The 15,598-nt window shown below is 38.4% G+C and overlaps 1 protein-coding gene across 1 annotated transcript in view; it reads left to right on the top strand.

The window, feature by feature from the left end:
- Nucleotides 1–14,121, top strand: part of chm (CHM Rab escort protein) — a 141,978-nt gene extending 127,857 nt beyond the window's left edge. Inside the window, exons 14-15 of the mRNA XM_078547217.1 lie at nucleotides 6,889–7,058; nucleotides 12,969–14,121. Coding sequence (XP_078403343.1) covers nucleotides 6,889–7,058; nucleotides 12,969–13,295 — 497 coding nt within the window. The 3' untranslated portion in view covers nucleotides 13,296–14,121. The remainder of the gene's footprint in view (nucleotides 1–6,888; nucleotides 7,059–12,968) is intronic.
- The last annotated feature ends 1,477 nt before the right edge of the window (nucleotides 14,122–15,598 follow it).

The raw sequence follows: 15,598 nt of genomic DNA, 5'->3' as shown, positions 1-15,598 counted from the left end.
TTTATAATTGGTGACGGTGTATGTGTGTCCATTCCTGTAAGAGTATGCAAAAGGAAAATACTGTGGATGCTGGAAATCTGAAGTATGAACAGAATGATGAAGTTACTGACATGAGCGTTAATGCTGTTTCTTTCTCTGCAGATGCTCCCATAAGAACATAAATGGGCACGGGAATAGATAATTCGGCCTCCCAAGTCTAATGCACTATTCAGTGAGATCATGGCTGATCTGATGTTGGCCTCAACTTCACTTCCTGCCTGTTCTCCATTACCCTTGACTTCCCTAAAGTTCAAAATCTGTCTATCTCAGCCTTGAATATGCTCAATAACTCAATCTCCACAGCTGTAAGAGTAGAGAATTCCAAAGCTTCATGACCCTCTGAGTGAAGATATTCCTCCTTATCGTCTTCCTAAATGGGTAACTCCTTATTTCTTTAACAATGGCCTCTAGTTCTGGATTTCCTCACAACAGAAAATATCATCTCAGCATCTACACTGTCAAGTCCTCTCAGAATCTTTTATGTTTCAGTATTATCAGCTCTCATTCTTCTCAACTTCAATGGGTATAGGCCCAATTTGCTTTTAATCTTTCCTTTTGAGACAACCTCTTCATCCAATGAAGCAATCAAGTGCACCTTTTCTGAACTGCCTCCAATGCAAGTTTAAATAAGGAGACCAAAACTGTGCACCAAAACTAAGTACGGTCGAACCACACCCTGTACAATTGCAGCAAGACTTTCCTACTTTCATACTTCATCCCCCATGCAATAAAGGTCAATATTCCATTTGCCTTCCTATTTACTTGCTGTACCTGCATGCAAACTTTTGTTTTATATTTGAGAGCACCCAGATCCCTTTAACGTCCCATTCTATAACCTCTCTATCTAAATAATATTTTACTTTTCTCCTGTCCCTAACAGTGGATAACCTCAGACCCTCCCACATTATACACCAACTATCAATTTTTTGCCCACTCACTTAACCTATCTGTATCCCTTTGCAGACTCTTTGCATCCTCACAACTTGCTTTCCCACCTATCTTTGATTCGTCAGAAAATTTGGCTGCAATAGACACGAGACAAAATGTAATTTCTTTGTTATATTGAAAAAAACAAGTTAAAATGCGAAAGCTAGTGGATGTGAGAATAGGAAAAAGGAGGGGAAGGACCTCCACCATTGACTCTTCAGGGCAGCATGGAGGGTTATGACCGGGTGATTGAAAGTGAGGGAAAGAAGAATGTAGGGATTGAGTTCAAAGGAGGAAAGGAACATAGTGAGTCCAACTAGTCGGCAAGTATGAAGAATCCCTGAAGCATTCTGGAAATTGTCTCCTATTCAACTCTTTTCTCTCCTCAGCTCTTCTCTCTGTTTAGCATCTCTTTCTGCACACCCCCCCCCCCCCCCCCCCCCCCACCCACACACACTTTTTAACTTGAAGCCTATTTCTATTTTACTTTATTTCTTAGTGAATTTATCCTGTTTGTTGGGGATTTTGGGGATTTAACAGGGCTGTTTTTTCTCCAATTGCCTCATTGGTAGGCAAATTCTGAATCACCAGAAGACCAACAGTGGGAATTTCCCAGCAGTTCTCTGGACTAGCCTTCATAGCTGTGACAAAAGGTCAGCAGAAACCCTGGTTGAATGTAAATGGGTAATATGAACAGAAATGCAGTTATGACCAGTGGTTGATAGTAAAAACCTGGTTGTTTTCTCCGGCTGGCACCGCAGCTGAAATCACCTAACTTGGAATAGACCATGGATAAAAACCTGGGGGCTTTTTAAAATTTAAAAACAGAAAATGCTGGAGACACTCAGCCAATCTGGCAGTTTCTGTGGGAAGCAAAGTAGTTAATATTTCTATGTGTGATCTTTCATCCAAAAGGTTTTTATTTTCGATTTGCAGCATCCGTAGTATTTCGCTTTTGTGGCTTTTTTAGTTTGGCTCCTTTCTGTACTGGGTAGTGCATCACTGCAGTGTTTCGTTAATCTTAAATTATGTCATCAATACATAAAATCTGTTTTATTGTTGAAATATTGGTCTACTCTAACTCTGATTTGATCTCGAAGGGCCTTTAATCAGAAGCAAATATTATTGAGCAATGTCACATTATTATGAGACATAATTGCATGAGTAGTAATATAAAAAGTGGTTATCTGTTAATGTGATATACTCAAAAGGTTGGAAATAATTCTTAGAAGCTTAAAACTAATGATCTTGAAATAGATATGAAGAGTAAACCTGATAACATTATTCAGGAACCTGACTAGCTCAATGAGAACTGTTGCTTGCATCTGACATGACATTACAGTAATCACACATGCTAACACATCAATAACTCATGCACATAATGAAGCAATCACTTCACACTCCAAAGCTAGACATTATGTACAACACCTGGGGTCATAATTGTTGTTCTGGTTACATTTTAATGAGAACACATTTGCAAAAGAATGACGTACTATTGCAGCAGCATTCAGTCATTCTTTTCCCCCTTCTGTCTTACCAGTCTTTGAGTTATCCTTTTATAAATACCATTCTAATATAATTAACTTACTGAATGATTATGACTATATTTCAGCTATATATAAGTGAAAATGGTGTATTTATTAGATCTCTATAAACAAAAACTATAACTATAAATAAAACTCAGTGGTATGTATCAAGCTTGGCATTCAACATGTTGGAAAAGTGTAGAACATACTTCTGACTGTGGTTTGCCCAACCAGTCAACATCTACCATTAACCAAAAATGAGAAGTAATCCATTTCCTTGCAGTCAGTGAACATGGAGCATTAGAATTCTGGAATAAGACATGACTGTACAATGAATGAATTGGTTTTCAAATCTAAACAGAAAGAGGAATAAAAATGAAATGTTGAAAATAGATAACTCAGCAACTGAAAGAAAGGAAGTCACCTGGAAGATCCTTGCTTTAATTGGCAGCCCACCTACCTTTTCTCTTTTCAGATATTGGCAGATCTGTTATCTATTTTCAGCAATTTCTGTTTATTTCAGCATTCAAAATAATTTTTATTTTAGCAGTGAACTGGGACTGACAGTTGATGACTGTGTCTAGGCATGATTGCATGTGAACAGATTGGCAAATTATTGTATTGATGATCTAACTGCTACTATTCTGTGTCAATGTGACATTCTAGGGAACTTTCCATCTTGCACTTTTGCTGTGCTTGTGTCTGTTATAGATTCCAAGTACAAACTAAGGCTCACATGATTTGTTTCAGGGTTTCATTGCTGTTTCATCAACTGAAATACCTTAGTATTTTGTACTGCTTTTATTTTTTCTGACAAACAAGGACTTGAACAACATCAAAGTAACATCTCACATTAACTGCACAATTAAAACTTGGCAAGAATGAACATTGTGATTGTTACTCCTTCACAAGTAAACAAAAAAAGTAAAAACTACTCATCTTAAGAATTTTGTCCTCTTCTCTAAGCCATCCTTACCCTATTATCACTTCACATCTGGTAATTTTACATGGTATTAAATTACATGTTGTGCGCATCTATTTCTTGGATCTGGTCAGTATCAATAGCATAGCATTAATGAGTGTTCCAGAAATGTGTTTTACAAAATATGGTGTTTCTCTAACTCTTATTGCCCATAGCCATGATAATGGTTTCATTAAGCTGAGACTGCTAAAATAGAGGTTTAGTTTTTTTTTTTGCTGCTGACTCATATTAATTCTAGCTACATTGAGATTGCCAGGGATAATTATTTTTGTCATCCTGAAAAGCAGTTGAGAGTGATTTTTCATTTTTCAATTTCTGTTTCCAAGCTAAGTTCTAGTCCAGGATCTTCAACACTGAAGGACAAACTCTGAACCTTTCAAGCATTTTACATTCCAAGCATCACTTTAGTGTACATTGTTAAGAATTTGTTTTGAGAAAAGGATATAGACTGTGGACTCATTAAACTAATATAAGAAAGAGCAGGGGAGTGGGAGTAATGTATATCTGTTTCAAAGAGCCAGTACAGACACAATAGGCTAAATGGCCTCCTGTGCTGTATCATACTATGATTCTGTAACTTAGAATGGTACATTTTATCTGTCGGAAATTTGTATTCACCATTCCAAACCCAAAAGCAACTGTCGGGGTTCATAATTCTAGTTTGATGATGTAGAATGGTTGTTTTGATGAATTTGCAGATTCAGCTGGAAATCATTGCAGATTGTGGGGCACTTTGAGATTATGTTCCATTTTGAATCGGAAATTTTTCAACTGTGAAAGAAAACACAAGTGATTGAAAATTTAGTTTGGATGGTATTTTTGGCTTACCTATGCTGTAAAGAGTAAAGCAATCAACAAGGGTCCAGTTCAAACTCGATGCAAGAAATAGCCAGCTATGTTTGCCTTCTAATGTTTGCCACGTTGCATGGATTGATGTGATTGTAAAACTTCCAGCCCATTTACAGAGAAGAAAAGCTTTACCTATCATTTACATTACTTAAAACATAATTGAAATTCTTTTGTTCACATACCAGAGATAATAACGAGGACCATCAGGTGCAGTTCTGCTCCAAATGCGGCATGCACGAGTTTTCACCTGGTACATTGCCCTTTTTATCATCTGCCTGTGATTGCAGTGTGTGTGGCAGTGGCAGTATTTTAATTAAAATGTCAGAACAAATTCTATTAGAGCCATTGAGGACGAATCACCAGATCAGGTGAGCACTAGGCCATAGCAGGTCAAAAAGACAAAGGCACCTGAAAGAGAGGACTTAGTTTCTACTGTAATAAAACAGCACAGAAGAAAAGAAAAATCAGGTACTTCTGAACAACAAACACTAATATTAAGATATATTGCTAGAGCTTTCCAAGAGGAAATTATGGAAGAGGAAAGAAAGCAGTTATAGGCCCTTGTGTACCAAATGAAAATTTGATGTTTAGCTGGTATGTATATGAAATTAAGTAAATATAACGGTGCCCTTGACTTGTATTTTCTTGCGCCATATGTGAACAAATGTCAGAAGTTTTAGTATGTAGGATATAGAAAAGATACAATATTCCCAGTGGGTCAACAACAGCAATGTGGAAACATTAAGATTTGAGTATGCATAAAACATAAGACAATTTTGTGTTGATTTAGATATTTAATATTTCTTTGATCTTTTACTGTTCCCTAATTGTGTTCAAACCTTCACCTATAGTTTTACGCAGTTACTCCAACATGATATTTCTGACATTTACTTTAGTGTATTACACACAGGATGAGTTTTTAATAGAAAATGAACATGAAACTGTAAATGTTCCCATGTTTTCTCCTAATTAATATGAAACTTGTTTTGAAAAAAAACAATGAGAGGTGCAAACTGAGGCTTTCACTGTTGTATCTCTACCTGTGTTACCATGATAACCTGCAGGCAGATCACTCAAGGTCTTCGCAGAATATATTTGTTCTCAATGAGAATGGGAAATGCAGTTTTCCTTCATTACTTGAGATACTGGGTGGGGGTGAAGAAATGAAATTCAACCTCAGCACTAGTGTGCAGGGTGATGAAATGCAAGGTGACAAAGTGACAGCCTGTCATACACTTGCTCAATTTTCCTTTTCAGTGACTTCAATGAAAAGGTATATAGGACAGTTGAACCACTGGTGGCTAGTTCACTTCCACACATTTTACACCTCCACCAACATTGAATTTCACCTTCAAGAACTCTTTATTTTCTTTCAAGCTCTTCTCTGCTCCTCTTCCAAGAAGCTGATATTTAGGCTGCTACCTTTTTATATATCCACCTTCATGTTCTTGTCCCATCTAATCTCAGTCCCTATCTTCACTACTCCTGTCTTCTTTAACCCTGCCATCATCTTTGGCTTGAATAATCACACGGTCTCCTTACGAGTAGCAACCCCCACTTTATCATTCTACTCTCCATTGGCCTTTCTATTTAGCGTACCTGCTTATCCCACACAACACTATTCCTTGGGCTCTCTCTCCATATGAACACCCCATCATATTCGTGGCCATCCCTTTTGAGCTTGTCATCTCCTTTGGTCACTTTTCAATGACCAAGGCAATAGGAGTAAAGGCTAAAACTGATAACTTCCTTGTATCTATGACTCTATCCAACTCCATTTCCATCCGTGTTTACCCCAAGTGACTTGGAACTGCACTTTGCTCCCACAAGTACCTATGTTTTGGTCTCCATTTGTTACAATAATACGCTGTTGATTTGCTCGGCCACTGTCTTATTTTTGCCCCAGAAAAGCCTTTGCTGTCTGATGACCTGGTACAGCCCTCATCTTCTCTCCCTCATTTTCAAAAGCACAAGTTGAACATTCATAGCAGATAACTGGCTTATCCATTTATTTCCAGACCTAACTGACTACACCAAGCTCTACCAGGGCCCCTCTCCTCTTCCATCGCATCCGTTGCTCTAGAATCATCCTGGCTTCTATTCCTTACTATCAACTGCTTCCTCAAATCCCTCTATGGATATTGGAGCAAGTTTCTTCCTTGGTGGTGCTTAGCATTATAGTTCCAGTGAGATGGTTTTATATTGTATTTTAAAATCTAAATTTATCATTTATTAGTAATTCTTATTTTGAAATCACTTTTTTTTTATTTCCTAGAACCAATTTAAATTTATATTTCCTGTAAATATTTAAGAATTTTATGAAAAGATTGACAGTTACATAGTTTTACCTTGCTGCATCTCCTTCACTGCAACTTCTGGCAAAAGAACATTAGCCCTTCTGCCCATATTACAGCATTTGACTGTCTTTTACATTCTCTTTTTAAATAATATTAACAAACGTTCTCGTTTAGATTTATTATGTTGGACCCTGCTACTATACATTGTACCTGTAAGTATGATGATCTGTTTGACTACAAACATGATTACTTGCTTTTTTTTTTTCAGATTGTCATGAATGTGAAGTGGAAGAGAAACCAAGGTTGCTTTGGGCTTTATATTTCAATGTAAGAGATACATCAGCAGTTGACAGAAGCACATACGAAGGCCTTCCTAGTAATGTATTTGTCTGTGGTGGACCTGATGATGCTCTTGGATTTGAGCAGTCTGTTACGCAGGTACAATGAGATCAAAAATATCTAAAATTAACATTGTGCCTTTCCTGCTTTCAGGATATGCCAAAGGCTTTCAGAGCCATGGACTTACCTTTCTGATGTGCCATCACAGTTAAGCAGTAATATAGCAGTTAATTTGCATATGTTAAATTAAACAAAAATGAAATAAATGGTTAGTTAATCGTGTTTGGTATTGTTGGCTTATAGATAAACTTAGGCAGGACCCAAGGTGAATTGTTGTTTGAATGTTGTTATGGGATCTCTCTTGTCCCACTTTGAGCATTTGGCACATCATAACATTCAAGGCTATGGGCCAAGTGCTGGTAAATGGGATTAGGTAGGTAGGTCAGGTGTTCCTCACGTGTCGGTGCAGACTCGATGGGCCGAAGGGCCTCTTCTGCACTGTGATTCTGTGAACAGTCTCACCTATCTTGGTTTAACATCTTATCTGATAGACAACACCACTGACAATGCAGCTCTCCCATCAGTACTGCACTGAAGTGGAAGCTTTCATTGTATGTTCAAATGCTGGAGTAGGGCTCAAACCCACAACTTTTTGAATTCAGCAAAGTGCTGGCAATGAATCAAGGTGAGAATTAAAATTGTTTTAATGCTACTAGGAAATTGAATCCAGCCTCCTGTAGATAACAGATGTTTTTCATGTTCTGGTATAAAAAATCTAATGACTTGCACTATGCTTTCTGTTTATAATAGATAACCATGTCATCAAATACTTGAAATTGATTCATTTTATTTAGTTACAGTAAATCTTCCTTACCGTTTACCATGGTACTTGAAGATCTGCTTGGGTATTAACGAGCAAAAGGGAAAATGAGAGTTTGGATTAGCTGGGAACTTAAAAAGGCACAGGATAATTTGGTGTTAAGCAACGGGTGTCTCTTTTGAAAAGTTACTGTTCGGTTGAAGTGCAGTAGCAATTAGAAGGAAATAAAGCAGAATAGGCTGATTAGAAAAAAGCAAGTGAGAAATTTAGAAAGGGAAATGGTGGGTGAAAGAGCCGATGGGGGAATTTTTTATTTGAAAAGTAAAGAAACCATAATGGGTGCTGGAAAGGTGCCATATAAAGTAAATTGGAGTTTAAAAAAATGATGCTTGGATAGTGTAGACCTTATTTGTTTTGCCAAAGATGATGATTAAAACCAATAGAGATGGCAACAGGTTGGGTTCCAGGTGCAGCGTACCATGTACCATAGCTTTAAAAAAAAAATCTGGTAAATTTTATTGCATTAAGGTTGGTAGTAGGTACAAATTGGATTTGTGTATCCCTTGTAATTATCTGTATAACTACTCTGCAGCAGCATTCCTTCAACGCGGGCAGTATGTAAAGGATCATTGGACAGAAGTTTATTGCGCCAAAGGTGAAATTTGAACTGCAAAAACATATGCAATGGAACACTAAATAAAATGTATTGTGTGTCAGCTGTGGCTCAGTTGGTAGCACTCCCTCCTCTGAGACACAAATTCCTGGGTCCAAATCCTACTCCAGGGCTTGAGCACAAAAATTGAGGTTGCCACTCCGGTGCAGTACTGAGGGAGCATTGCACTATCGGAGGCCTTTTGGTTGAGACACTAAACCTAAGCTCCATCTGCTTACTCGGGTGGATATAAAAAATCCCATGACACTATTTTGAAGAAGAACAGGGGAGTGCTAGTTAGTATTTATTCTTCAATCGAGATCACAAAAATAAAAGGTAATTTGGTCATTTTTACATTGCTGTTTGTGGGAGTTTGCTGTGTGCATGTTGGCTGCCACATTTCCTACATTACAACAGTGCCTCACTTCAAAAGTACTTCATTTAGCTGTTGAGTGCTTTGAGACGTCCAGTGCTCATGAAAAGTGCTATATAAATGCAAGCCTTATTCACTGTAAACATGTTTTACAGTTTCTTAATCTGTGGGAAGTTAATTGTTAAAAAATAAAGATAAATATGTGCAATGGTGTGCAGTAAACAGGTGAAGAAACTAGCAGTTCTATGATTAATATTTCCAATTGTGGAGCTTACTGGAGGAGCTGGACAAGAATCTCTTTCTTGTCTGTGCTACCTATGGTGGCTTACCTACTACTCATGAATGCTTTGCACCCTTGCCATCCTGTTTCAATTTGCAACTACCCATGGTCCAAGTGCTTGGCCTTGGTACCCCAAATAGTTGCTCAATGAAGACATGGTTTCCCCCCGCAAAGTGCTTGTTAGACCTGTATAACTAGTATAATGTGATTGTGCAAAGGCATCATTAGAAAGAATAACATTACGGAGCCCATGGGCCTGCTTTTAACCCTGTGCAAGGGTTTTGAATGGGTTAAAATCAGGCCCATATCTCTTAGGAGCCAGCTTTTCAATCTTCCTTATCCTTCCAAGCATGCTAGATGAAAACATTATGCATGTCTCTGCATTGCGGTGTAAAATTGTCTTGTGCGGATCAAGTTCTATTTGTAGATTTCTGAAAGAATAGCTTTTCCGATTTAGGCATGCTGTTGTATTGGTGGGTATGTAAATGACTACATGTGCACAGTTTAATGATGGCATGTAATAAAAATTTTAGTTGCATCTGCTGTTGCTCACTGCTGGCATTTAAGTTACTGGATGAGGGACAGTTGAACCACACCATTGTTCTGCTACATCTCTCCTCCATTGTTTGCCTTGGTGGGATTGCCTTCACTTGTTTCCACTGTTACCACACAATTATAGCCAGAACATTTCTACCAGTTATTCTTCCTCATGACATCATCTGTAGTTATGAGGTCAGCTTCAACCTATATTCCAATCTTGCCTTGATCTACCTCTTCACAGCTCGCCATTCCTCCACTGTCATTCTATCTGACTGTTTGTTTAGCTTGACTTTCATTCATTCTTAAGCTAATGAGAAGGTGGCAATTGCTATCTTTAGCCTTAGCTATAAAAGCCATGTACTCACATTGACTGCACTCTGTTCTTGGCCACAGCCACGTGCAGAGTGAGACCGTTAGCAACTTCATTATCCTGTTGTCTGTATGCTGAGTTTCCAAACTACTTTCATCTTCTTGGCATTGCCCATCTCTACCCCTATCTTGCTCTTGTGCCATTGAAAACCTCATTTGTGCTTTTGTCATCTCCAGAATTAATTATTCTGGTTGACCTCCCAAACTCCACCCTCTGTAAACTTCAGATCATCAAAAACTTTGCAGCCCGTATCCTATCTTGCACCTATATACCAATCCTTGCTGACTGACACTGGCTCCCAGTTCTACATCTATAAAATTTGTAATTCTCAATCCTGTTTAGATCCCTCTGCTGCTTCACCCCTCCCTATGTCTGGAGTGTCCTCCATTCCTATACTTAGTGGTCCCATCCCAATTTTTTTCCAAGCCTCCGAGTCAAGCTTACTGTGCATCTGCACTTCCTTTTACCCATCGTTGACAAACTGTACCTTTTGTTGCTTTAACTCTTGAACTTCCCTCAATAAATTTATTTTACATCTGCACCTTCCTCTGTGGGAAGACCCTTCTTAAAACTCACCTCTTTAGCTAAGGTTTTAGTCACCCCTCCTAATCTTTCCCTCTTTGGCTTGTTGTCCATTTTTACCTCATACCTCTGTGAAGCGTTTATCTACATTAAAGATTCTATGTGAGTTCAAGTTGTTGTCGTCATCATCATCTACAGCTACATGCCTTATAAGTGTATGTTCTCATCTCCTGTGCTACTATGTAAGCATAGCACATATCCTCAAAGAATTCACTGTTTGGCATATTAAGACACTTTGTGGAACCTCTCAGATGTCAAACATTGAGTTGTGAATCATTTATTTTCAATATATGTGTGGGCTCAACAAATAAAACTCAGGGTCACCAATTTAATATTATGAAAGATTCCTTCAACTAACAATGCTACGAAGTGTGGAATATATTTCTAATTGTGTGCGATACATTTAATCAATTTCTTTCTTCCCCACACCCCCATCTTCCTTGCCGCCTCTCTTGAATGCTGGTTTATGATTTCATAAGTGCTGATTTCCTATTTAGCCAAGTGGGAATTCTTCGTGTAAATCTGGCCACTGATTGTCAGCAGGCTGTTTTTATTATGAAGCCAAGAGTTTTCAGTGGGTGCCGCTAAATAGCAATTGGTAGCAGAAACCTTAGCTCCTCTCTTGCAGCTTTGGCCCATCTCCACCAGAGGTGCTGAGGATAAATAGGGCATCTTTACTATCATCTTTCATTCATTCATGGGATGTGGGTATTTATTGCCCATCCCTAATTACCCTTGAGACGGAGGTGGTGAGCTGCCTTCTTGAACCGCTGCAGTCTATGTAGTGTAGGTACACCCACAGTGCTGTCAGGAAGGGAGTTCCAGGATATTGACCCAAAGATAGTGAAGGAACGGCGATATATTTCCAAGTCAGGATGGTGAGTGGCTTGGAGGGGAACTTGCAGGTGGTGGTATTCCCATATGTCCATTGCCCTTGTCCTTTTAGATGGTAGCTGTCGTGGATTTGGAAGATACTTTCGAATGAGCCTTGGTGAGTTCCTACAGTGCACCTTGTAGATGGTACACACTGTTGCCACTGTGTGTCAGTGGTGGAGGGAATGAATGTTTGTGGATGGGGTGCCAGTCAAGCAGGCTGCTTTGTTCTGGATGGTATCAAACTTCTTGAGTGTTGTTGGAGCTGTACTCATCCAGGCAAGTAGAGAGTATTCCATCACACTCCTGACTTGTGCTTTGTAGATGGTGGACAGGCTTTGAGGAGTCAGGAGGTGAGTTACACATGGCAGGATTCCTAGCCTCTGACCTGCTCTTGTAGCCACAGTATTCATATGGTTAGTACAGTTTAGCTTCTAGTCAATGGTAACCCCCCCGAAGGTGTTAATAGTGGGGGATTCAGCGATGGTAATGCCATTGAGTGTCAAAGGGCGATGGTTCAATTCTCTCTTGGTGGAGATGGTCATTGCCTGGCACTTGTGTGGTGTGAATATTACTTGCCTCTTGTCAGCCCAAGCCTGGATATAGTCCAGGTCTTGCTGCATTTGGACGTGGATTGTTTCAGTATCTGGGGAGTCACAAATGGTGCTGAACATTGTGCAATCATCAGCGAACATCCCCACTTCTAACCTTATGATGGAAGGAGGGTCATTGATGAAGCAGCTGAAGATGGTTGGGCTGAGGACACTACCTTTAGCAACTCCTGCAGTGGTGTACTGGAACGGAGAGGATTGAGCTCCAACAACGACAACCATTTTCCTTTGTGCAAGTTATGACTCCAACCAGTGAAGAGCTTTCCCCTGATTCCCATTGGCTCCAGTTTTGCTAGGACTGCTTGATGTTACATCCAGTCAAATGCTGCCTTGATATCCAGGGCAGTCACTCTGACTCATAAGCGTAGATCAGCAACACGTTCTGAAAGCTTTCCAATCATTCTGCTTCACATCAAGCTCCCAGAGTCAGAAAATGATAGGTTCAAGCGCAGCCCAAACTTGATCATGAAATCTGGGTTGACACTTCTGTGTACTTCTGAGGGAGTGCAACATTGTTGAGAGGTACTGCCTCCTCGGATGGATTTGAAATATCACATGGCACTTCTGAGGCCACCAATAAGTTCTTTCAGTGTCCTGGTAAACATTTGTTTCTCAACCAAAATCACTGTGACTGATAATCTGGTCATTCATCTCACTGCTGTTTGTGGAACCTTACATGCAATAAATGGTGCCACGTTTTTCAATGTTACAACTTTAAAGGGAACTGACTAGCTCTGAAGCACTTTGGAGTCTCCTAAGGTTATATAAATGCAAACTTTTTCTTTCAATCACACTAGTACTGTATTTATGCACTGAGGTTGTCTGCATTTATAAGGTGTATTCTTTCAGACCAATGATTTTGTTCAGATTAATGTTCACAGTATCTACTTGCTGTTTCTTGTCACTAGGCGGAAGATATCTTCCATCAGCTCTGTCCTGGGGAAGAGTTCTGTCCAGCGGCTCCAAAGCCTGAAGACATTATCTATGATAGTGATGGTGCACAACCAGCAAATGCTGGTTTTGGAGCTCCTACAGAGTCAGAAGCAGCTGAAGTAAAAGAAAATACAAACCCAGAATCTGATCCCACAGAAGATGGTAACGATGAAGTGGTAAAATCATTGGACATTAATGAAATGGATCAGCAATCCATCAGCAGAGAATCAGCAATGTCCAACCCTGACACTCAAACTCTGAAGTGTAGTAATGGATCAGAAATGCCAAAGGATGCAGAATAATATATTTTTTTAAAAATCAAAATAATTATCAATGTTATTATTCCAAATTGTATTGAAGCAAACTGAAAAATACTGTCACTACATATTATACAGTGGGATTATAGAGTGCAGCCTTGACACAATGCAACATAATTGACCATTCTAATTCAGCAGACAACTTTTGAATAACTTACCTAAGCAAATGCTGCTATACTGCATAAAGCACTCCTGACAAATGGATCTACTTTCATCCACCTGCTGTTCCTATTTCCTCTTCTCTTTCTCTCCCACTCCCCTCCCAGTAAAAGGTCAAGAGATCTGTTGACACTAATTAAAGCAAATAGTTGTCTATCTTTTAGGATAAAATCAGGTGAACAAATGCCGAAATAAGTTTTGCTAAAAGCACGTGGATGTTTAAAGACAAATAAGGTATATAAAATCAAAGCTATAGCTTGCTTTGCTGAAATGTTTTTATCACAGTAATACTGTATCCAAAAAATTGGGCAGAATTCATTCATGATTAATCATGGAAAATATTTCTTTTACAAGAAATGTACAAACCATTCAACATTTTGAAATATTGTTTACTGGAAGAAATATTAAGTGCTAATGTTATGTTATGAATATACTTCAGAAAGCAGTGGCAGGTGCAAACAATTTTCTCAGTGGAAAATCAAATAGGTCTGTCATGATATGTGATGGAACAGCAGATGTTTTGCAGATCAAGGTACTATTTTCCATGAGTAATGTATCCAATATCAAAAACATATACTGTGCAATAACCTGTGAAAATACACCTCATTTAATGCTTATGTAAACAAAAGTGATTAAAATGTTGCAGAAATCATGCCTGTGCTCTGAATAGGGTTTCTTGTATGTTTCAGATGTTATTTCTTTAACAGATTTCTTTTAAAAATTAAAACATGATGTGCTTAATTCCCACTGCTGAATTTATAAAAATTCAAAGACAAATCACATTTTGGCTACTTTTATAATTAGACTGTGGAGCAATTCAAGCAGCTAACACAAATAAATGAAATAAGTGTCATATTTGATAAATTGATGAGGAATATAGTTCTGTAAGTATGCATTAATGAGTGTTTGTGACTGGCCGTTTTTATATTTACTTAAAGGTCATGTGAAATGTAGAGATTATTCAAGAGAAATGTTAGGTAATTTTTCATTATTGCCTCATTCCCTTTTTTTGTTAGTCAGCATTTCTCTTCTTCTTAATTGCTATGCAGGTGAGACTACGTCTTGCCCTTACCCTCCCTGATTCTGCCCTATGAATGAGCTTCCTTTAAGGATACATAATGTTCTAATTTTTTTCCCCAGGTAGTCTTTTCTCAGAGTTGGTCTCTGCTAAGATACAAACTTGTCGACATGAACAATTCTGTTTGGTCATGAGAGGTTTGACTTGACAATATCAGTTTTGTAGGCATTAAATCTGGCAAAGGTGTATTGCATGTGTAACAAGTGCATCCATGCAAAGGTGCTTCTTGTGTGAGAAATTGCAGTAAATGTTGGTCGAGTCAGGCTGCAAGACATAAGCTATACTGTAACTTAAAATTCACAGTTACTGATGAGCAGTGTTGTCCCTTTATGGAGATCTGGACAGATTTAATTTAATGAAAATATTCAGGTGACTGGATTTATATTTAAAAAGCAAGAAAATGTTAAAGATTCAGCTGCAACAGTAATTCACAATTGAATATTCTACAGAAACAAAGATGTCTCCATTTTTATGATGAAAACTAATGACCCAAGTGGGAGAAGACTACCCAAATATAATCAACATTTCAGTTTAAATCGTAAGTGCCATCACGAATTGTACTGAAATCCCAATTTGGATTATGAAATCTTTGTCCTATTACTGTTCATTTTTGCAATCAGTTTGTTCCATTTGAAATTGATTGAAACATTGACCTGGAATTTCCTGGAAAATTTTGATTTAAGAGCAGTGTTGCAAGGCTTTTTTCAAAGGAAATCAGTGTATCAATGATTTATGTTGGCCTTTTTGCTAAAACATGGTGACAGGCAAATTTCCTTGACTGTGCAAACTGCTTTCAGGGTAGGTTTGCTGAAACCATCTGTCACTCATTTACATATCCTACCTGCATACAAAAACCTCCATGTGAGTTTCCGAGATCTACATTCCAAACGTTGTGTGCCATACAGCTCCACGTCACCTAATATCGGCACAAGTGAGAATTCTAAAGTTTGGTGAATTTTTTTTCTTTGCATTTTTCTGTTTAACTAGTGCTGTCAGTCTCATTCTCCAACTTTTTCAGAGCCCTTTTCCCCTCAGGTTTTTGAAAGATGTC

The sequence above is a fragment of the Cetorhinus maximus genome, chromosome 8, assembly GCF_964194155.1.
Source record: "Cetorhinus maximus chromosome 8, sCetMax3.hap1.1, whole genome shotgun sequence".
NCBI lineage: Eukaryota > Metazoa > Chordata > Chondrichthyes > Lamniformes > Cetorhinidae > Cetorhinus > Cetorhinus maximus.
The sequence above is the reverse complement of the archived record's forward strand: the minus strand, read 5'-3'. Positions and strand labels throughout refer to the sequence as shown.